The sequence below is a fragment of the Drosophila innubila genome, chromosome X (assembly GCF_004354385.1).
Source record: "Drosophila innubila isolate TH190305 chromosome X, UK_Dinn_1.0, whole genome shotgun sequence".
NCBI lineage: Eukaryota > Metazoa > Arthropoda > Insecta > Diptera > Drosophilidae > Drosophila > Drosophila innubila.
Window position 1 is genome coordinate 19,467,083 of NC_047626.1, and position 25,594 is coordinate 19,492,676.

General features: G+C 35.5%; 2 protein-coding genes across 2 annotated transcripts in view; one reads left to right on the forward strand and one right to left on the reverse strand.

Moving 5' to 3' along the window:
• Positions 1–25,594, reverse strand: part of LOC117791631 — a 72,226-nt gene that overhangs the window by 17,374 nt on the left and 29,258 nt on the right. The gene's annotated exons all lie outside the window — the stretch shown is intronic.
• Positions 16,706–18,915, forward strand: LOC117791641. The gene is made up of 2 exons (XM_034631453.1): positions 16,706–16,927; positions 17,442–18,915. The coding sequence occupies exons 1-2, from the start codon at positions 16,756–16,758 to the stop codon at positions 18,797–18,799; spliced, it is 1,530 nt and encodes a 509-aa protein (XP_034487344.1). The 5' UTR covers positions 16,706–16,755; the 3' UTR covers positions 18,800–18,915.

Consider the following 25,594-nt stretch of genomic DNA (forward strand, 5'->3'; position numbering starts at 1 on the left):
CAATGGCAAAGGCGATGACAGTTTCGTGACCATTTTAGGCAAATTGGATTTACGCATCACTCGCATTTCCCTCTACCTCTCTATCTCATTCTTTTTCTCTTGATATATCCTTAGACTAGGAAATAATAGACAGTCGAAAATCCACATTTACCTTGGTTTTTGCCTCCTAGATTTTTATTAGAAAAAAATCTCTTAAAAATATGGTTTTTCCTTTCTAAGTCCGTATTTTTTTATGCACAAAGATCTCATATTCTAACTTTAATTAGAATTTTTAATGAAAATGTAAGTAAATAGGGCAAACATTTTAATTTCACAATAACATTTAAAAAAAGGCTTAAATTACAAGATTTTTTTTTTGGATTGTAAAAAATGCTTCTTTTAATATTTTAGAAAATAGGTTAGGGGAATTGTTTCTAGCGATTTTAAAATATACTTTTATATTTTTTCTTTGGCTGCCTTTTCTCTGGCTCTCTTTATGCCACATATATTGCAGCTGCAGCAAGTGGCGCCAAGTGTGGCAAATGCTGAATCCAGGCTTTAAAAGGGCTTTCATGTTGCTTAAGCATCTGTCAGAAAGTGGAATAAAGTAATTCGATATTTGATCCATTTCCTTCCGTTCTCTCTATCTATTTCTCTGCCTCTCTATCTATCTTAAATAGTTCAGCAGCTGGCTAAGTTTCTATCGACTAACAGTTAAATGCTGGACAACAATTTTGCGTTAGTGGTCGTATTATTTTCAATAGCCGCAGGTTGAAATGTGAGCAAATTGATGTGTACAAATCTTTAGGTTGGCATTTCATTTACCATTTGGACTGGGATGTCTATCAGCGTTGACACTTTTACGCCGAAATTCATGAGCTTTCCCAACTTTCTCCCTCAACTTTAATACTCGTTAACTAAACGGTACATGAGTGTTATATTTTCATGTTTAATTATGTAATAGACCGCATTTGAGTTAATTGCACATACAGCTTTTAAATTTGTAAATTAATTTTTACTTTTATTTATTTTTGTATTCTATTTTTTTTATTATTATTTTATGATACATAATTAGCTGAAAAAATGTATCTTTTAACATTGAAAACTGTTTTAAGAGAAAGAAATTTATACAAGAGGCTAGCGTGAAAAGCAGTTATGCATTTAAATCAAGGCTGCAAACCGGTTCTGAACCGAACCTCGTAGAACCGGTTCGGTTCGGGTTTTTAAGCAGCCTGAACCTGAAGAGAAAAATGTATAACAATACAAATATTTTTTTTTAAGGAAATAAAACCAAGGTTCGAACCTAAACCTAGGGTTCATGTCTTGCTCATGGTTCGAACTGCCGAACCGAACCTTTAACAAAATTTTGGAGGTTTGCAGCCTTGATTTAAATACTTACAAAAATAGAAAATATGACCAGCGAAATAAGACTATTAGGTTAAATTTGCGATTATTTTTTGTTGTATATAAAGCAATTTGAACAACGATACAATCACATTTAGGTTTGCTTGTATGTAAACGAACTGTGCTGCATTTTTATTCTAAGAAACAGAAAAAATATTATTTTAAAATAACATAATTGCAAATATATTTTTTTTCCCCAGTTTAATTTTTTTGTTTTGATTGCTTTTGGCGTTTTATTTTAGCTACTATGAAAGCGAGTATCTCACTGTCGAGCTTGCTCTTATTTCTTCACTTTCGCTCTCTATCTCTCTCGTTCTTTCTGTGTGTGTCTCTCCATTAAACCAATTGGCCATTATGCCATGCTCGGTTGGCCAGCGCTTTGGGAACTGAGACCTGAGAATAAGGGTCGTCTATCAATCATATGTCATACAAAAAATACAAAAATACTAAAAACTGACTGGCGGCACGTCCTGCCATCTTAACGATAAAAATAACGATGACGATTACAATGACGATGACGATTTCAATGACGACAACGATGACGCAAACTTTTGAGGCCTATCTCAAGGGAATAAACGCGTCCAATGTTATCGTCCTGTGCGACGTGTGTTATCGGGAACATGTTGCGTATTGCCCATGCCGGAAATCGATGGAGCTCTAGTCCCAATTTGCATAGCAGTGCCAAATTCTTATTGCGTTCTGCGGTTGCCCACAAAACCGAAACCGCAAATTGAATCTCTAAAGTGCGAGCCCAGTTCTACCCCTCTCTTTCTCTCTCTCTCGCTCTCCCGCTCTCTGTCTCTATCTCTTGCTCAGGCACATAATGCTAAATAAACTTTTATGCAGAGTTTGGGGATTAAAATTTACCACAGCTCGCGTTGTAAGCTGACGAATGGTGAAAGTCGCGTCGGTCAGACTGAGTTTTTAATACCCTAACAAAAGAGTGCGCACATTTCCAATTGCATGACTTGAAAGCTGACAGCTTTTCTTTTTATCTTTTTTACTGTCTTTCGCCTTTCAGTAACCTTTGTGCTTAGGTCTGAACTTCTTTGAAACTTTGCTGCACTTTTTTTTCAACTTCTCTCTAAGCTTCTCGCTACAACCTTTGCTGTTAGGTGAAGGACTGAGCTTCACTCGAGCTTCTTATTTCAGCATTTGATTTTGAAGCGCATTTACTTTTCATTTTTTGCTTTATTTTTGTATTCGCCACTCGCTTCAGTCATTTTTCTTAGCTGACTTCCTTAAATTTCGATTCCAGCTTGACTTCTCTATTAGTTCTTTTCTTCTTTGACTTTTCTTTGTATGTTGCATTATATCACATCTTGCATTATTAAAAATTCGCACTTTTTTATTGTGCGTTGGATTCTTCGTTTGACAAGTGACTTCTTTAATCGCTTCTCCCTTCAGAAAATGTTTCCCTCCAACTTTTGATATTGCCTTTCTCTTCTCAGATCACATTTACTTCTTTGATTCTCTCTATTTCAGCATTTTTACGAATTAAGCTGCTATGTTCTTCTCGTTCTTCAATTCTTATTCATTCACCTCTTCTAATTTCACTTTGCTTCTCTATTTACTGCTTCTTCCATTTCTATCAGATTCCCATTGCTTGAAAATTTACATAGTTGCCTTTTGTTGTTATATTCACTTTATTTCGAAATAGGAAACAAGTTGGAAATATACCATATAAATATGTTGTAGAAAAATACAAAAAAAATACAATTATAATCATGACTTGGGTAAGTGCAACAAAATGTTAAACCTATAAAAGTTTATCAACTAAACCAAATTTCGCAGAGATCGAACACATTGATGACGCTACGAGTATTGAACACATAACATACTTATTAAACGGCATCGGCATATCAAACGGCAAGTTACGAATACACTTAACCAGCTAGCTATTTATACTAACTTTAATCCCTATTGATTAAGATAACACGTTAAGTTTCAAGTATACAAACGAACTATGCAAGAATTTATGAATTTGTGCAGAATTCTAATGTTCACAGCGATTGTTAAAATGATATTGAAATTATATTTTAGATTACCAGTTGAGTTGTTCGAGAAAAAAGTGGATAAATATAATTTAATTATTATTGTCTAAGGAGAGAATGAATTAGAATTTTTAGAGCATTTAAAAATTGCCTGAATACTGAGTTGTTGAAGTTCTCCAAGATTATATAATGTAAATCAAGTAAATTATGGTTTTTGTTTCGTAGAGTATCTGAGAGTCGACTGTATGCTGTCTTGTAATGTACTATTTATTGTATATATTTTGTGAATTGGCATCTGCAGCACAGCAGGAGACGCATTTTGAATGATGTCTGTGTGTGCTCGCGTTACGTATACGCCCCGCCTGTCGTATGATTAGCTGCAAATCAATCACACACACTCACACACACACACACACACACACACACACACACACACACTCACACACACATTCGATCAATAGATTATTTTAAGCGGCTTTGACATAATATCTTACACACAAAACATATCAGGAATGAGATGCAATTGAGGTGAGTGAAACATGTGTAGCATGTGGCATGTGGCATGCAGCAAGTAAAACTGACACAAGCCAATAACACGTGACCTTTTTGTCGAAGCTCATTAAATGCTGCACAATTGGCAAACAATCCTAAATAAACAACAATTAGGACCATTTGAGCAAATTGTTAAATCGTTTATAGAAATTCTGTTTCATTTCTCTCGCTTTTTCAACGTATCTCCCAGATTTTCTCTTCTCTCTGTCTCTCTCTCTCTCTCTCTTTAACTCTGCTCAACTGAGCTTTTGCCTTTATTTAATTGTGCTTTGTCTTTTTGACTTAATTGCCTTCTGTCGAAATGTAATTCGTTTGAAAAGTTTGCTTTGAGTGTTTTATGTACTTATTCAGTGTTTAGTTATTCGGTTTTGATATTCGCGAATCGTTGCGCGAATCTCTTTCAGTTAAACGCCAGCCAAAGGATATTCGCTTACACACAGCTTTCTGTCTGCGGCATGTGGCATGTGGCAGTGGCAATGACACTGGCCATGTCAATGGATAGGATACCTCGTCTCAGTTGTTTGTTGTCGGTTTTGATAGTCGCAAACAACGCTGTCGCCTTTGTTAGTTGCCACCCAAAACAAGAACACAATACATAGCAAATGACAACAATACCCACACACCCACATACACACATACACACACAAAACATTGCATGACCAACAGTGTCCGCCACACTTTGTTGCCATTTGCTGTTGTTTTCTGTTACTGAGCTGACCTTATGGCCAAGTCACTTTAATCATTCAACGTGTTGCAGCTGCAACTGCAACGTTAACTAAAACTTGCCTTAAATACTCTTGGAATTCACACCAATATTCGTATTCAAATGTCAAGTGAATGCATTCAGGGATGCATATGCATATTTGCTTGCATTTGCTTTCATGAAGAAGATTTCTTCTTAATAAATATATTTCAAAGTAAACTTATGTGTTTCATATTCTAACGTTTCAAACAAACGAAAAATAAACAATGTATCTCCTTTTAAGCTTCCTAAATGTTCCAAAATATTGGAATTAAATTTCGAAATGAATTCAACAGAAATAAAAATTCATCTCTAAGAATATATAATAATAAAACGGGTAATACAGAAAGACTTAATTAAAGATTAAGGAAATTGTGCAAAGTGTATTTGTGTTTAATTTTCAGTGCTCCATTATTTAAGCTTTATAGACTACTTTGACCCCCATTTTGACCCCCTTGCAATTCGAATTTCGCAAAACGCCATCTTATTACACGATGAAATTGTCTCTGTAAATCTTATGGTTTGGGCTGTGCAATGAGTCTGTGAGTCCGTCAGTCAGCCAGTGAGACAGGACAAAGAGTTTTATATTTTTATTTATATATATATGTATCTATGTAAGGAATTATGGGTTTTATAGATTCATGCATTAATAGAAACCTTGTGGTTAAGGCAAGTGTTCGCATATTAAGCAAATAGTAACCCTTTTCAACTGTTCCAATTTTAGGTGTTTTACTTGTCATAATTGCAATTTTTTTAAATTTTCTTTTTAGCTGTTAAGATTTTTTTTATTAAAATTGTTGCATTTTTGACGTATCATGTTGCAATTTGCACAGTTTTGCAACAATGATAGCCAAATTCCAGAATGTAATAATTTCGTGATTTATTTCATTTTCCAATATCGCTGGCAGCCCATCAAACTTGTGTGTTGCATGAAAATGAAGTGCCACAATCCTCGTCATTGTTGGAAGAGCAGCAAAACAAGCGACAATGTCAAGCATCACATTTGACTTTTTTATCTTTGTATTTGAATTTGTTGCGCATCGTTTCGCATTTCCTTTTCTCTCTCTCCCTCCCTAATTTTTTTTTTTGCGTTGCGTATTTTGTTTTATTTTCCATTTCTTGCGTTCTGCTTTGTTGTTTGACTTGGGTTGGGGGCGTGATTTTTAACGCGTTTGTGTCTTGTACTTGCATTTTTGTATGTATTAAGCTTGATGCTGCCACTTCAACCCACCAGCTCCAGTTTCAGCGTGTATTTTTGCCATTTGGTTTATTTGTTCTCTTAATGCTCGTTCAGCCTAAATGGAGGACACTTGAGGCATCATTAATGATGTCAATGCCGACAATAAGGTCAGCAAATAAATATTATAAACATTAGGCCTTAGACTCAACAAAGTGCCCACGATTCGGTCAAGTGGACGCCAATCCCGCTTCCACTCCCACTCCCACTCCCACACCCTCCCCTTCAATCCCTATCGCAGTCACATTATCTCTCTCACTTTTTTTTTAATGCTGCCCCCTCCAATTACTGTATTTGCGTTTGATGGTCGATTGCTAATTGTCAGGCCGAATATTGTTATTGTCCTTTCTAAGTACCAATTGGTTTTTTGACTTTACATTGGCAACGCATTTCTGGGCTTTCATTTCAATCGAGAGCTCCAACATAAACCATGTAGAACTTTTAGCTTTTGACAATGTTATATGCTTTGGAATTTTCTTTGGCTTTGTCACCGCTTCTTGTTATCAAAAGTTGTATACAGACGTTTATACAAAAGCGAAAGTCAAGTGAAACAACAATAGGCAAGGACAACAATCCAATTGATAAAGCGCACAGAAATCAAACGATACCGAAAAACCATCAGAAAAACACAATACCTATTTTACTTTCATTCCTGATCGCACTCTGTGTACCCTTTTTTGTTACAATGTGAATAGCTCTGGCAATGAAAAATATTGGAGTAGGCATGGAACATATGGAACTGCCAAGATATGAATACTGTTGAACCATTAAATATTTATTAAATACCAAACGAAATTTATAATAAAAATAAGCTGACTCATTTTGAAATGAGTGGTATTGAGAACTGTATGTAAGATTTTACTAAGAGTTCATATTAAAATATTGGAATTAAAATGATATGATATTTGTAAATTTTGATATAAAATTTTTATGAAAACTACAATTTCTTCAAGTCTTAAAAAGAATACTGAAAGGCTTGGAATAATGATCTGCATAAAGGACTACTAACAATAATAACAAAAATAAGATAAATGAAAATGAACATATAGAATTTCATATAAAACTTAATTTGCTGAAGCATATACAATTGAAATTCACATTTTCGAGAGATAAAATTTGTATTGAAAGAAACAGAAAAATGAAAACAGTATAAAAAACCGTTTGCAATAATTTCGATGGATACGATTATGAATGATTCGAGTGAAATGAAATGAAAACGCGATTAGAAAATGTGACAAAAATAGATGAGAAAGTGGTGATAACCTATAAGTTAAGGGCAAAACGGCAAGAGACGAACACAAAGGGAGGAGTGGGAAAAAAAAACACAAAAGAGGAGAAAAGCGTTTTTTCAATTTCCAGCAAGCAACGTGACTGAGTTTTCATCTGTATTTTTTTTTTTTTTTTGATTGTGTCGATGAGTGATTGAATATGAATGTGTGAATAAGCGTGAGTGTGAGTGTGAGTATGTGTGTGGTTGTAGACACATTTGGATGATCGCATTAGCAGCACTCGATTTTTGCATTTCATTACACTTTTCCACTTTTCACTTTCCACATTTCCACATTTCCACTTTTCACATTTCCATTGTCGACTTATTGCACTTTTCTTCATCTCACAAAACTTTCGATTGGACCTTGAGGCGTCGCATTCACTGTAAGAAGTAACACCAAGCGGTTAAAGTAGACGCTTTGATTGTTACATTTTACAGCGGGCGTGACGTCAATCGTTTACTTGCCACATGCCACATGCCACATGCAACTTGCCACTTGCGACTACACGGCGTATGCTTAACATTTTTATGTATAAGGTAAGTAGTGTGTGTTGTGTGGTTGTGTGTTGACTGGTGATCGTTTCGTGGTCCCCTGTCAGTTGCATGCCCCCCAAAAAAAAAAGCAAAGAAATTAAGAAGCTGATAACAAACTTGAAAGTAAATTGCGTCGTTGTTGCTGTTGTTTTGCTCTCCTTGATTGAAATCTGGCCACCCTAAAGAAAAAAAAAGTCTGCTCATCTACGCGCAAGCACGAAATTTCTTTATTATTAATTTAAAAATCTGGCAAAAGGCAAAACCAACAACAAATAAGCAAAGCACACAGCGATAGCCAGAGATTAAAGCGCCAAAATCAAATAAAAGACAAAGACCAAAAAAAAAAAAAAAAAAAATTAATAATATGAAATTAAAAAAAAAGAAGCGAAAAAAATTAAAAAGTTGAAGCGAATTTAAAACTCGCCTGTAACTTGGTACGAAACAAGGGGTTACACCTCCAGATGAGTCTGGCGATAAGCATGAACCGACAGTGGGGTGCCCATGAGGAGTGGGTGGATGGTGGAGGGGTAGGACTCTGGGGTTGATTTGGGAGTTGGGGATGGAACCGCTTGGAGTTTGCTGGACTCTGCAAATGGTTTGTTATACTCGTAATCGTTGCGTCCGGCATGCATTTGCATAAATGTCAACTAATTTTGTTGCGACGCTGTTTGCGTTTAATCAAAATAATGATAATGCTGACGACAACAAACACACACACACACACACACACCAAACACACATAATCTGCTGTCCAGCGGCTGTTTACAGCTAACAGACAAGCTTTCGAGACAACAGTATAAATTTGTGAAGATCACAATGCGGTTTGCTTGGGGAGACAGCATAATGCTAATATTCACAAAAATCGAATTACTTGCAAAATATGCCTTTAATAAATTAAATGATAAACAGATTTTTTTTTTAAGAAAATACACATATTTTTCAAAAGCAGCCTATTTGTCTATAATAATGCTCATATACTCTTAACTGGATCATACTCATAGTCTGTCCTAATATTTTTAAATAGTTTACAAAGCCCAGCTTAGTAAGGCAGCAAACCGAACCCAATAAATTAACGTTAAATCGAAGAATTCTCCATATGATATCGCCTTTATACACATTTAACTAATGCCCAAATTTTTAATAAATTATTTCATTCAAAAATTGTTTTTTTTACCCCAACATTGAACAGACAGAACTTAGCCTCAATTTAATGTTGCATGTTGATTGCACTTTCAAGTATTTTAACAACTCATCAAAACTTGAAAGACTCTTGAAACTTTCCCAAAAACACACACACACACACACACAGAGAACTTGTAGATTTACGTAAAATGAAAATGTTGACCTTGCAACCCCAACAACTTCATTCAGAAAGTTGAAATACAAAGAGCAACCATGTTGCTTAAGCACTTATTAAAAAACAACAAAAAACTTATAAGAGAAAATATAAATACATTAATGCAATAAATGTAGAGTAACAGAGTAGAACTTTGGATGCTCTAACAAATGTAATAATATGTTTACATTAATTAACATTGTATCGAATTTAGGAATCTTTCTTTTTGCATATACATGCATTTATTTTATAATAAATACACGTATTAACTTAAAAATGCTTAAAAAATTCGGTACCACTGCTGCCAGTTTTTACAGATAAAAAATGACAGATTTGAAAATACATACGTAAAAAAAAAAAAAAAATAAAAGATGCACTTATAACACAACAAAAAAAATCAAATAACTTTTAAAATTGAATTGAAAAAAAAATACACAACACGGAAAAATTTATAACCCATTTTGTTCTTGAATAGACCTCCTAGGGTTGTCGCCTATAGCAGTTTAAAGTAAGGCTAATTATGGGATCCGTGTCTTTAAATTAACTCTTTATATTTTTATTTTTAATAAGGTTGTAACTATATAAAAATATTCAGCTAGGGTTGTCTTATGTACAGAGTTGCAAAAACAAATCGAAGTCAAATATTCACAACGTTTTATAATTTTCACAGTGTTGTCATGTGTTGCAAAGGTTGTCGCATATATAGTATGTAATCAATATATTGTAGTGAAATCAAGTGCAGTCTTTCTTATTAATAGGGTTGATATGCTGTGCATCTCACTCTAGGGTTGTCACATTGCTCCGCTTAAGAGACTGAATATACGCTAATAGAGTTGTCAAGCATATGAATTGGCAGAAGGGTTGTCCTGCAGCGGGTACAAGGCACTTGAGCAAAGCTCTGATGACATTTCGAAGTAAGGGTATGTTCCCAAAATGGCAGCATAAAATGGCGCGGCGACGTTAACAGAAAATTGGAAATTCATGTTGACAAGTGGAGCAGCGCTGGCGACGCTGCCGGCGTTATGTACGTGATGGAAATTTCAATTTTCGAATTATGCGGCACCAGCAGCAGCAGCCTCATCGCCAACATCACCACCACCAACACCACCAACAAGCGGAGCCACAACAATAACAACAACTAATACAGAAGCAGCAGATTATTGAAATATTTTTCTTTGTTGCGGCAAAAGTTTGTCAGCGTTGCGAATGTTTTGTTAACACAATTTGCACTGCAATGCAACCACGACGGTCGCGTCGGCGGCGCAGTTGACGCTGGCAGCGCGTGAGTTTGTCGTGAGCGTCACCGGTGGCGTATACGTAATCAGCAATTAAAGTTTATTGCCTTCAAAGTGTTGCACGCTTTTTATATGCTGAGCATTACTCATTATTCATTCAATCATTTATTCACGTCACACGCACTTAAATATTGACAATGCAAGGGAAATGCCATTGCATACTTGGGGGCAAAAATGTAAAAGCTGTGGTGAATTGGAAGAGAGCCTTGGGGTAAGCAGGGGGTAACAGGGACAACAATCGCTTTTCCTTTTCAACTGCAATATGCAGAAAGTTGGAAAACTGTCGTTGCTTTTTGGTCTAATCAACTTGCAAATTGGCCAATAAACTGAACACCGCAAAGTGCTGACAGGACACGGCCCTGGAAAACCCAATTGGCCCAGCAATTTTGTGGCCAAACTCGAAATGACTTCGCATTGCAATTGGATTGTTGGCTAAAACAGGAGACTTTCTCATTTAAAGCGATCCAAGAGGGAAAAACAAACAGCAAACATTCTTCGATGGAAAAGTACTAATGTTTTCAATATAGAGATAATAACAAATGCAATCTTTAAAATTATTTAACACTTCAAACCCAAACTCGAACCTCTTTCGTTTTATTATTTGTGACTTTGAAATCGTAATTAAAACATACGATTAAGTTAGAAACCTTAATTCCCCTTATACAATATTTATTAAACATTGTAGTTTAGATTTATATTGGTGGTAAATATAGTATACCTTTATGATATATCAATTAATAGAATGTTTACGGACAGTTAGAGTATCTTGTGGTATCTTGGCTAACAGGAAATATTTTTACTAAGACAATATCAAAATCAGCAAAAATACAAAGTTGAATTAATTGTCTGAAAACGACAGAGCAAGAATCAGAAATCCTTAGAAAATAATGACAACATAAAATTAAATTGTAAGATCGCTTATTTAAAAACGATGGTTTTTTTCTCTTAAACTTTTCTTATTTCAAGAATAAAAAATTTCAACCACTGATCAATATAAACAAAAGTAGTTTGAGATTAATTCTTTTTAAGAGCAGAGTTTCAGTTCCATTTCGAACAACTCACAAAGTTGTCAGATTGTTGGAGTTGGAGTTAGAGATGGGTTAGGGATGGATTTAAATGTTAGAGGGTGTACGTGTAAGGGATGATTTGTTAGATGAGTTTGTGTTGTTTTGCAGCCTCTGTCTTTGGGCATAATAATCACTCTGCCACATACATACTATATACGAGATAACGAGTACGCGATGCGTACCTGCAACTTTCGACTTGAGATTTTGTCAATTTGTTCATTGCCCGCAAATCGCATAATCCTTGCGTCAACTTGCCAAGACATTGGAAGGGGCAGGGACGGATGTAGACGTTAGAGAGCGGAAAGTGGGGAAAAAAAAAACGTTGAGGCAGGCAGCTGTCGCGGGAATTCTTGCGGCTTTTGCTTTGTGCTTGCCAACACGCCTTGTACTTTCGTAATGAAGTGCTAAATTATGCTAAATGTGCGGCAAAATGTGATTTCGAGTCTGGCAACTGCCAGAGGGACACGAAGCATCGAGAGGGCTGTTGGCCAAGTTCCAAGAGTTATACAAGTAGTCGATAATTTTGTGCAGTGCATTCGATACTAAATATAACTAAATGTCGCAGCTTTTAAAGAACTTGCACTCTCGCAGTTCAATAAAAACAAATTACTTTCTAGCAAATTGATTTTGATGTGTCCAGGAGGTGCAGTTTGTCGGGGAAGCACAAGATGGAAGGGGTTCCGTTTGCTGAATAGGAGGAGAGGGGTTGGTGAGAGGAGGCACCATTTGAGAAGCATATTTTTGCCTGCGTCATTGCTTCAATTACAGCATCAACAACAGCAGCAACAACAATGAGCAACAGATTTATGATTTTTTTTCTCTAGCTGAAAACCGTTGGGCATGTGGCTTGTTCCCCCTCCCTTTCCCCCCTCCTCACTCCACGTTCCTCACTTCACATTGTTCGCAGTTCAGATGTGATATGTGAAATTGCGTGTGTGCTCAGAGCGCCTAAATGTATGCAAAATGAGCTCGGAGGACTTGCTGCAAGCCGGAAATTGGTAGCTTCCGTCGCACCGTAGTCCAGTTGCCCCCCCCTCCCTTCTGGCCACACCCTTTTTTCCATTTCTTTTTCACATATCACGCCATTAAACATGTTTCTTTTCCTTCCTCATCTATCAGCAACCCATACACGTCATGTACTTACTTGATTTTCTATGCAAAAAATGACGATGCTATGAATGCGAGTACACTGCACGAAAACAGGTAAACATGTGTAGTTTGAGTTTTCAATTCGACCCGAAGACCTTTAAAATATACTGGCCTGTTCCGGTTTTCACTTTCGCCAAGACTTGTCGGAAGTGAAAATCTTTTGCCTTTTCTTATATAAATCTGGCAATATTTGGGATATTGAATTATCTTTAAATTGATCAAATATAATTTTAAAAAATTGTATTTTTTTAAATCCGATAAATAAGGAAGTGAAAACCGGAACAGGCCTGATAATACTTTTATTCAATTTGTCATTTGGACTATTCTTAAGTAAATATAATAATCTTTGTTGTATGAAAAACTCATGTAATACGTAATTTGAAAAGAAAACCATAAGGAAATTTATTTTAATAGCAGAAAACATATAAATAAGTTGAGTAAAGTATATAGTATAGTATACTTTTCGTTACAGAAAGGTAGTTTCAGTTGGTTAGTTAGTTAAGTGTTAAGTTATCATCATCAGACAGACAGTCCGCCTAAAAATGGGCCAAGATTTGATGAAATTCGAAGTGTTTGAAGTGTTGTTTCCAATGTGATTGGAAATAATAATATATATCTTTAAGAATTATGATGTATCTGAATCTGAATTTAATTGGAAGCAACTCACAAGTTGCGTGTTTAACTAACGAAAATTCGCTATAAATAATCAACAGAGAGTGTCTTAGCTAGTTGCTAGAGCATAGTGTCAATAAACATTTAGTTTGCACTGTGCACAGGGCTGAGCTTGATTGGGGCTAGGTAGCTTTTGTCAATTTTGGGGGCAACTGGCGTGGACTTCGTTTGTCCTCGAACCGACTGAATGAAAGCGAAACTTTAATTGAAACGAACGTTTGGCACGCGTTTTACTTATTTCTTTCTTCTTTCTTCTTTCATTTTTTTTTTTTTTTTGGGTTAAGTGATTGATTATGTCTTGTTTGCTGGCTAGCAAATATACAACCACGAAATACACACATGTAGACACACTCTTTCTGACATATTTAGACACCCTGGCAAACAGTAGAAGTGCCACACACACACACACACACACACACACACACACTCATGAGGACAACTCACACCGCACATAAATTTGATTCTATGTTTTCTGTTTTCTGTTTTTGTTACTGTTGCGTTGCTGGGCGTGGCATTATAGCACACACACACACACAAACACACAAGCACACAAACACATGTATAGACACACATCGAAGGCATAAGAGATATTGACTAACTGACTAAGTGACAGGAATAAAGTTAACTTCGTCACGACAAAGAGTTGATACTCTTGCAGAACAATTTTAAGTTTTTAATAAGCTTTTCCAATAAGTAACACTTACTTCTTTTATGAGAAAATATTCTATAGATAAACATTAATTGTATCTATTAATTATAAACTTTCAGGGCATACTTTTAGGCGCTTGACTTGCATAAGAACTTAAAACAATCATAAATGTTTATTCGATCTTGTTACTTTGAAGTAAGATTGTAGCTAATAATAAATGAGAGCTTTAACCACTAAAATAAGTGTTTTAAGTTTAACTTTAAGACTGCAGGTGTGATTGATTTTTAGCGATATTGTTCGATTTAGAAACAATGGAAAGATAATAAAATCATTATATGTAGATCCTTTAAAGTTTAAACAATTAGTAAATGTATCAATACATAAATAATAAGGCTAAATACATAAATGATATAGTTTTTCTATTCGTTTGGAGCAAAAGGACGAATCTGTATTAGGTCTAACGAACATAGCTTTAAAGCGAACACATATCGTCCTGCTGATCTAGGGTAAATATATATTTACTTTATGGGATCCTTTAGTCATTACTTGACTTATTTCTAATACACTTTGTAAGGGTATAAAAATGTTTTTGGATTGGGGAGACAAAGACGAAGCAACGCGGCGCCAAACTTTGACAATGGCTCCACGACTCGGCTACAATTCATTCAGGCCTCAAATATTTGCCACAATGGAAAACGAGCCGCGCGCGAAATCGAATCAATAATTTAATGCAGGTGACGGCGGCGCTCCAATCTCTTTCCCCTTCCTCTTCTCCTCCCCCGACAGCAACTTCAACACCTCAATCTCCTTCAATTTATCAACCACACCATACTCTTGTCAGTGTTAAAGTGGTTGACAAGGGGACGGCAAACAGGGGCGGGGCAGTGTCCATTTCTTTTGTCATTCTGGCCATTTGCCGCGTTAACGGAACGTTGCCATCCATAATAATGTCAGGCCATGTGTTCAGGCCTTGTTTGCAGCTTGTTAGAGCCCTTGAAAATGCGTCGACATGAGAACTTTGTGCCATAAAGATGACGATGGAGACGGGAACAGGGGCAGTCAGGTGTCAGGATGGTATAGTGGCAAAAAATCCAGTGCGATTACCTTGTGTCTGGACAATTTAGTTTAAACTCTATTAAGAATGCATAACGTTAAGTTGTGCAGCAAAGTTGTAATCCAAGTTCATAGGACTAAAATATTATAATAGTAATATGTTTGTGTGTGCTGGCCCATCTGTTAGAGTCGCTGACCTATCAAATGACTAGAACCACAGTTTAAAAAATAACTGGGTTCGAACCCTGAAATGTTATAAAGATCTGTAACCAACCTGTTCCGTTAATTCTTGAAATTGCACTGAAAATGCCTTAAGTAGCATGTAGCGTGCTCATAATATTATTAAAAAAAAGTAAAGAGTTCCATTTTCAGGCGTTTCATTAAATTTTTTCTTGCAAAGGTTCGTGAATGGTGGAATAAAGTTGATCAAGTATTGTACACTACTCGTATATTTATGTAGTCTGTTCCGTTTCCATTAAAATCCTGTAGTAGAAGAACATTTTAAATTTTTTAGATAATTTTTGGCTCGTTATCTGTATGTTTTATTTAATGTCTCACATTTTCCAGATATGTATTTCGCTCTTAGGCAATGAAACTTTTGTGTAATTCTCTTTTTTATTTAATTATCAATTATTTTTAAATCACAACTGTTTCATTTCCATTTGTTGCACTTTTTAAAAAATGCTGTTCTTGTATTTTAAGTTGTTAACTTATTTTGATATTCGTTTTTTAAACTCAACATAATAAATAATTTTGAGCTCTATCAGCATTAATATATGTTTTTTTATTTTGTGCCTTAAATTCTCAAATTTCGCTATTAAAATAAATACAATTAGTGGAAATTGATACTCAGCTTAGATATTTAAGTACAAGTTGTTTGACATAGATTCCATTTCGAGTTTCTGTTCTGGTGTCATTTACTTTCGTTAGATGTCGTCAAACGATAACATTGTTATCGACAAGAACAGATTGCCAGAAGCAGACACCTGATTTGAAGTTATCAGTATGTTTGTCAATAAAACCAATCGTTGACTTCCAAATTTATATCTTATTTCTGTTCAATTATAATGACAATAATTTTGAGCAATTATTAAATTATTACAATTATTCCCCTCTTGATATATTTGCCAACACTTTTTTTGAAGATAAATGTTTCCAAATAAAGTTGCACGCTTAATGATAATTTATTTATGCTTACACGTTGCATGCTGAAAGTTGCATATGAGATTGTGCAACAATTACCGAGTTTAACAAGCTGCTTAAGTAATTACTTGGAAGGTGTGTAAACAAAACAATGTAGAGTTTGTTGTGAAAATGTAGATAGGCTTATCTACGACCATACAAGGTGTATACAGTATGTCAAATAATTGTTTTGTCTGAAAATGATCATGTTTGGTTTTATTTTTTGAAATAAGTAGCCACAATGTAGTTTTTCATGGTTTGAAATGTTTTACAATAACAAATAATAACAGAAAATTGAAATATTTTTTTTTTTGAAAATATGTCAGTTTCGTGCCAGTCTTTCTTATTTTTGTCTTCTTACTAACACTTTCATCGTTTCCCACCAGGAAGTAGATCTATCTGAACTGTAATGAGTATCTGCTCGTCCAACGCTCTCAATTGTCTTAGGTTTTTTTATTTAAAGTAAAAGTTGATAATACCTCTATGTTAATAAGTCATGAATGCGTGTCGTCAATTAGCTGATTGACTTGAGTCTATACTCGTTTCGGGGAGTCGTTGTCTATGAAGTGAGTTCCGAGTCTGGTTCTGTTGGTCTTGCCACGATTATGGAGGCTGTCATTGAGTGTTTGACACTTTCGTCATGAAGGTGTACAAGTTGTCGCATTGGGTGAAGATACTCGTCTGGTTTATATTCGCGGCTACTATTGTCAAGATCTTATCGTTGGTAAAACTTCCTGTGGAAAATTCTCATATCCATGGATTGCCAGCGAATAAGATAAGCGCTGATCCGGCTTCCAGAAGAGCAGAACATGGTAAGGACATGGAAATGATCGAAGCTAACTTTATATGACCTTGCAGAGGTTATTATAATTTATTTTCATGGCAGATCCTATGTATCTATATATTTTCTTGATGAGAAGTCGATTTAGTCAGATCCCAATTTTTTTTTTTTTTTTTTTTTTTGTTATATTCCAAGCAAATAAGTTTTGGTTTAGTTTTTTCTTTATCGAAAAAATAATACAAATGGATTATGTTCAAGAAACAGCCCTGAATATTGGCGTTTTATAATATATACTGATGTCCAAATGTTCCCTGTAAATTTCATTACGATCGGATAATAAAATCGAGAGTTATTCCAAATACATTTATACGCAGTGTCTGAATAACGTAAGAAGAAGAGAACACTGACGCTATAGGGTGCTTTAATGTGTTTATATCTGTCATATAATGAGTACAGGATCCTCCATTCTGCCTCTTTTTATTTAATTTTTATTTTTTTTCTGTGACTGAGCTTGATAATTTTCTTTTCACAAATTTCTATTACAGCTCCGATGTCGTTGCCAAATGAGCCGCTGGCATTGAAGCATCTGTTGGATGGAAATGCCCAAAAGAATTGGTCCCTAGATGGGGATTGCGCTCCCTATCCACGTCACAAGGATCTGCATATTGAGAATGTGCATTATCAGTTTACGGTCGGTGGCAATGTGAGCTATTATTTGTTTGCCGCGTACTATGATCGTCGTCATGCGGTTGAGTATGCGCCAAGTATCGCCATTCTGGCCATGTTGAGCAGCATTCCGGGACCGTTTGAGCAGGCATACTGTCAAGTGTGGTACGAGGACAGCGATACGCCGGATATTGTGGAGATGCAAATCCAGAAAATTGCCTGGTATGATGTGTGGGGCAGTGAGCCAGATCAGGTGTATCCGGTGCTATTGAATTGCCCACTTCAAGATAGTCCACGAAGTTATCGTGTGCCACAGCTGGTGTCCTTGGTTTTCACGGATCGTTGTGCACGTGCCACAAATGCGCTGCGCGTTGTCTACGAGGCGCCACAACGTAAGCATGCCACACGCTTTGCTGTCTGCGTCAAGGATCTACAATTTCCCACAATGGACATGTCCGTACGTTGGGTTGAATGGCTTGAATTAATGCGTCTCCTTGGCGCTGAACGTGTCACAGCCTACGATTTGGGTGGCGACTCTCTGCTGCCCAATACAAGGCGTACCCTGAAGCACTACGTGCAACATGATGGCTTTCTACAACTCCGGGCACACACTCTACTCGAAGGACATCCGAAGCCGGCGATTAATGTGGGATTGTGCAAGAGACTCAATGAGGTTCTCATGTATATCGATTGCTTTTATCGAAATATGTACGAGTTCGATTATGTGGCCATCATTGATGTGGACGAGGTGATCATGCCACTGGGCGAGTTGCACACTTGGCCCCAGTTGGTGCAACATCTCGAACGGAATAGCACACTTCCAATGGATGCAATTTATAGATATGAGTGCAAGGCACGTGCCAGCTATTGCTTTCGCAATGTCTATTTTCCCAAGAGTCTGCCCATCGATGAGACGCCTCCAAATCATTTCTATATGCTGCGACACGTGCGTCGTGTTGCCGATCATTTGAACCCCAATTCGGCCATCAAGTGTCTACATTCCACACACTTTGTGACCGCGGTGCACAATCATTTCCCCATGTCCTGGCGTACCGCCTGTGGACCCTACGATGTCCCCACCTCCATAGCACAATTGCAGCACTATCGGGAACCCGATGATAAAACGACTCTGGAGCAACCGACTCCACTGCGTGATGATAACATCTGGCGATTCAAGGAACAACTGATAACCAATGCACTGGCAAAGCATCGAGAACTCGGCTGGTCGATTCCCTAATAGTTATTATATCTTATTTATATCTTTGTAGAGTCTGCGAGTTTGGTTGAAACATCTCCAGAAAGTTTTATGCTAGCTTAAGATTTTTTAAATCATACATTTAGTTTTTGATTTTAGTGGACTGCATTTTATAATGTGGTGCGGTTTGCATTACATTTAAATTATAAATAATATTATAATTTATAAAATTGAATTTAGGTTGTTTTCAGTAAAATTTGCAATCGATTTATCAACTTCAATTACTCAAAACAAAATCAAGAGAGAGAAACTTGAGAGTTATTTACAACTCTAATACGCACAAATGATGCTCTTAAGGACTTCTACTTTCTTAACTTTTTATAGATTTCATTTTAATTGCTTTCACAAATAATTTAATGTCTCTGTGAAAGTGCGTATAACAATCGAATACAAGTATTACCCCCGGGGCCTAACCACGCCTTATACGAGTGTACCATTAAGCAGATACAACTCTCTGTGTCTCTGTCTGTGTCTATTTTTATGTCCATGCCAGCAGCAAAATAATTACTCACACACACACACACACACACACAATTGTATTTTGAGTTAAGCGAATTTTGTTAACAATTTCAACACATGCGATGCGCGAAAGAGAAAGTGAAAGCGGAGTATAGAAGAGATTTTAAGGTATGTGAAGCAAATAGAATATTTACTATTTTAAACAAATTATCTATTTACAAACAAATCAATGACTTAAAATTACTTCCATTTAGATAACTTGTTTCGTTAAATTGAAATAATTTTTAAGTTTGCAGTCTTTTTAACTTGTTTCGTTAAATTAAAATAATTTTTAAGTTTGCAGTCTTTTTAATATTCGTTGAAACGTAATGTATTTATTACGTAAGAAAAAAACTAATTTTTTTTAAGTGTTTACTCGGTTACTTCTTGCGACCATTTGAATAAAGACAATTACAAGTTTAACATGTTTACTACTCAAAAAATAATGAATGAACTATTCTAAAAATTATTTAATATACCAATTAAATTTTTTGTCTAGAAATTGATATTTGACACTGACTGACATTCCATAAAGATGAAACATACGCAGCGTTGCATGCCACATACTCAAATTGATGTCATTTGATATTTGTATTTGACCCAAAAAGCTATTAATTAAAGAATAACTTTGAATTTCATTACATTACTGAAAAATGTATTCATTAAATAAATATATTTAATGACTGTTTGCAAGTAACCAAATTGGAGTGTTGTTGTAAAGAGTAAAAATTATTTGAAAGAGAAGATAATATAAATAGAATTTACTGGGTATTATCTAATCGAACAGCCTAGTATACCCTACATACTACTCATACCGACTGCATACAATTTGGGTTTTATTTCGGTTTTTTCTTTTTTTTTTCTGATTGCATTTTTCTTTAAATGGCATTGCCAAACTAATGAAAATAGAAAACGAAAGCTAAAAATGTATGCAAAAAAAAAAAGAAGGATTAAGTGCTGCAGCCTGACCAGAGAAACAAGGATCTGGTTGCAAAGTGCAATCAATAAGATGCAATGCAATTGGATTTATTATTTCCCTTTCTTGTGGTAAGCTTCTTAGCATGGCCAAAACATGCTATAAGCCAACACACACACACACACACATACAAATTCAGACAAAAGGAGAGGCAATTAATTAATTGCTGGCAGTGTTAGGCAAGGCCCATTAATTAATATGAAAACAAAAATGAAAATAAAAATAAAAAACTCGAAGTCGATTTATGAAAATCTGCGCAACGTTGAGCGCAATATTAATATCATTTTTCACAACACAAAAATGTTGCTTCGTGTCGCAAATAATGAGACAAAATGCGTGCCACAATGTATTAAAATATTAAAATAGCCCCCGAAGGGGGAACCAACGGCAGCATTGAGCAGTGAGGAGTGAAGAGGGAGGAGGGGAGAAGGGGAGGAGCAAAGGAGCTGAGCTAAAGACGCGTCACAAACAAATAGAACACACAGCTGACAAATGTACGAGGAAGCCAGGGCCAAAATAATTTATTTTTCATTTTTCTCTGCACTTCTTTTCATTTGTTTCATGATTCTGCAAGGGACCTTTGACTTTTTGGGAAGCTATGTAAGGTAGCTAGCATAGGAACAAAAGTGTTCAAAATAATAGTCAGTTGAATTTATGAAAAAAAAAAAATTAAAAATTAAAATTAAATATTAACTGTTAACATTTGAAATGTCACATTTGTATTAAAGTCGCGACAGATTTTTCTTTGATTAGTTTAAAGGATTTTCCTTCCTACTCTTTCTCAGTTTATATAAGCTTACATTAGTAAGAGTATTTAATATTCGAGTTTAAATAAGTTCTTTAGTTGTTTTATTTTTGGCGTGCTGGTCTTAGTGCTGTGGCTGCTTTTGAATTTATTATGGCCCAAATGACAGCGGGGCGTGGCATGAAAACCATTGCTAAATGGTAGAGTGACAGCCCCACCAAAGGGTGGGTCCAAAGTTGGTAAGGGGAGAGGCGTCAAATAGACATGGAGGTGAAGTTTATGCCAAACACCAAAAGGCAAAATATTCTCAAGCAATTATTTAGCTAATAATGCATATTAAAATGTAAATGCTAGATCAGGTGAGATGGCAAGTTATATAGTACATAGAAGTAAAAAAACAATCAATAAAATACTCTACTTAAGATAAAGGACAAGTTGTGCCTTTACAGGGTATATGCAAGATTCATCCGCTCAGCTGTCATTTTGTTTTAAATAATTCATTTTTTATAGCTTACAAATAAAATGATATTTTTCCTTTTTAATTGCCATTGACATTTTTTCTGTAGAATTTCATATATCAACCCTACATATTTAAAACAATTTTAAAGGTTCACCTGATGAATGCAGAAGTTATTCTAATCAAAACATATATTATTTATTTTAATCATTGAGCGAAAATCTTTGCTTTTGATTTTATTTAGAGCTTTGTTTATAGTTATAAGTTCTGTCGACTACAGTATGTCAATGGTTCTAGAGCAACTGCTAGTCGATCGAAGTAATAGCTAAATGGAATGACATCTGAATTGTTTTCATTGATTTAATTGCTAAATTTACTTCATGAAAATTGTATTGCAATGAACTAAAGGGTAAAAACTGGCGCTGTTCCATTTCCAACTCCATTTGACAGCTGTTTGGTTGGATTATTTCCCATGTTTGCCGTTGAGGCTATTTGATCCTTACCTCATTTTTAGCCATGACTTGTGTGTCTGCTAATGGGCCAAGTTGGGCGTATCTTGGAAGCAGTCACGCGCCCATTTTCTTCAATTCAGAGGCGAGGCGACTTCTGAACTGGCTTTTCTGAACTTGGACTTGGACTTAGCCTTCTATCTGTGAGTGTTGTGTGTGCCATGGCCTTTCGGCTTTCGGTACGGAATTTCGAGTTTCATAAATTTAATTGTCACGTACACATAAACACACACACACACACGCACACACACATGAATATGCACTGGCTAAGTATCTGTATCTCCAAGTCGCGTATCTATTTAGGGCATATAAGTAATACGTGTTTATAACTCTGTCTCTTTCCCTTTCTGCGATTGGGGGCCATAAACGTCTATTTCTTTATTTTTTTTTTTTTTTACAAGCGGCTACGTGGCGTATGCGTAATATGGATCAGCGTTCTAAATGATTTATTTACTGTATAATTTCATTTATTTTATGAGCTGTGCGCCTTGCCATTGTCCCACTCAGTTGCTTGCTTGCGCCAAAAACTTCGCTTTAAGCCAACATCAAATTTATCTACTACTTTTACAGGTCTAATGGTATCTAGAGCGGGAACTGAAAATTGGTCATGTAATCCTATAAAAGACAGATCGATCGAAATAAGCTAAATGGCAAAATCAGTCGTGGAAACTGTTAAAGAAATAAAGTCAAGTTGGCAATAAAAGTTCACAAAAGTAAACAGTCTATCTGCATTTAATGAATAATGCCATACAAAATGAGTCTTTTTAACTCTTAAATCATTAAAGAAATACTTTATAATTTAGATAAGAAAATATAAGGAATTAGGAATAACAGCGCCTCAGAACATTAAATCGACTGTGATACTAAACAAATACTGACTGACACATAAAGTTGTTAAAGATATAGAAACTATGTTTTTGGTAGCTTGAACTCCTTTAGTTTAGCTTGAAATTGAATACATTGAATACTACGTTCAGTTTAAAGGTTTTTGACAATATGTTGCGAGTTCGTTAAAAGCCCAGATTTGTTTATGCTTCCTCCTTTTATTTGCTGTTTTCTTAAAGACTGTTATTTTTCTGCTGTTATTGATGTTGTGCCTGTGTAGTTGTTAGTGTTGCAAGGTAAAACATGAGTCCGCAGCCACTAGAAAAAAATTGTACTTGCGTGCAACAGAGAGCCGTGAGCTGAGAACGAGATGAAGAACGAGGGGGAGCAACAATTGAGAGCAGAGATGTGTCAGGCAACAAAAGTTTGCCTCATCATTTTTGTTGACAATGCATGCGAACTGCAGTTATATATAGATATACATTTGTGTGTGTGTACGTGTGTGTGTGTGTTGCAGTGCGTGCTATAGTTGCTCCCTTTTGGCACTGAAGTGCAGCATACAAATATGTGAGGCAAGTTTCTAAGCAGCACTTGCACTTGAATCTGACACGCATCAAATCACTTTACACAAGCACACTTAATACCCCCAGCCCCCCTGCCACGCCCCTGCAGCCATCCGTGTGGCAGGCAAAAGTTGACATAGCCCAGCATTAAGTGCAAATAAGTATGCAATGAATTAGAGAGAGTGGCACACATTTCAGTGTAAGTGACAAGGCAAAAGACAGAGCATAAATAAAGCTCTAGATCATTTTTTAGTTTTAGAAATTTTGTTGAATATTTCAGGTGCGATGCATTATTTTTTTTTTGAGTATGTTTAACTGTTTTGGTATGTGGAAGATTCATATTTATCTTGTGACAAATAAAAATACATCGAGGAATCGACAACTTGATTTTCGCGGAAACGGTTTTCAACTAATTTTACTCGATTATGTTTTGTGACAATTAATCGAGTTAATTAAATCGATTTTCATTCAAAATCGAGCACTCAAAACCAACTTTATTCAGCATCAATATTGGAGGACTCTATTTTTTTTCCTTTCTTCCCCTTACAATCTTCAAAAAAAAGGTGATTTGGAAAAACTCGATAATTGTTACTCGATGTTTTATTTGCTCGATTCTTTTTAAAATTTTTTTCTTTCGATTTTTACATTTCGATCTTAGAGTCGATTCACAGTTTGAATTTAGATCACTATTACAAACCTAAGGTAAAATATTTAACAGCTGAGTTTTAAAAGTACAAGAAAAGGCATTGATAGCTTTAATAACTGTTCTTAGATAAGGAGACTTAACTTTTTATACAGCTTTACTGATTGTTTTGATATTTAACGGTCCTCTTTCTTTAAAATTTATAAACTCAAAATATTGCATTGGCTTTACTGCATATTTTTCAGCTCTTTCATTTATCTAAAGTTATGTAACTTTTAATTTCAGACCACCTAAACACCTTAATAATCTGTAATTTTTATCGTTTCCACTTCAGCGTAGTTTAAGCAAGCTCATGTAATTTATAACTTAGATAGTTGTGCTTTCTCTTGTTTGTTCACTAATTTTATTATAATGGGCTTCAAAGTGTGCTTAACATATTTCTATTATTTATTTAGTATTTAATTGATTGAAAGAAAATTCAATTAAATGCTCTTTAGATTTCATTTAAGTTAATTTAAAGCATACAGAAATTTACCGATTAAATTTAACTCAGAAATTGCAACGCATTCGCAATGTATGAGAAAGTCAACAGTTGCAATTAATTGGAATATTATCATGAGCTCTTAATATAATCCGATCCGAGGCTCAAAGCGGACTCAAATTAAACTTAATACTTTTGCATGCTGCCATTTCATTCGACCGTAGATAGCTCTCCTTTTCGCACACACACTTGAAAAATAACTCATTTTTTTATGGCAAATTATAATTAAAACGCATGGCAAACGAATTGAGCGACGAAAAGGAAGGGAGAGGAAAAGAGTGGAACAGCAGGATGAAGGAAAAGTTTCGTAATAAAAATCGAGTTAATGAACTTCGCCTCAGTTGTCAGTCAATACACATATAAAGTCTTTTAAAAACCAGTTACAAATACGACCATGTAAAAGTTACACTTTTCGTTTCTGAATTGCAAAAATACATACGTATAAAATGCAAACATATTTTCTTTATATACCCTGTAGACATAACTTTGACAAAGCAAAAGTTTAGTTGAAACTGACAAATGGAACATTTTAACTATTTCTGCTGAAATCAATTCGTTTAACAGGGTATTTCGATAATGGTTCGCAATGATTTTTGAACGATATTACGTTCTATTTTTTGGCATTTTCCGCTTTTAATTAAATGACAAAAATAAAATAGGCAATTGGCAGCAAAAAATTTAAAAAAAAAATATGATATCAAATGAAATAAGCTGAAATGAAATGAAAAACTGAATTGAAAGTTTATGTCAGCGAAAAAATGGCGGCTCTATCTGTGTTGCTCTGTATGTGTGCAAGTGAGTGTCAGTGTGTGTGTGTGTGTGTGTGCGTGTGTGCGATATGTTTGAACAACTTTATTGTGCAAAATGCCAAACATTCTCCAACTTGTGGACTTGCAAGCGCCTTTCTCTCGCTCTCTCCCTCTCTCCCTCTCTCTGTTCCATTTTCTGACCTACTACATGTTTGTATCTGTGTATCTGGTATCTATGTGTGTGTGTTTATGTGTGTGTGTGTGTACAGAT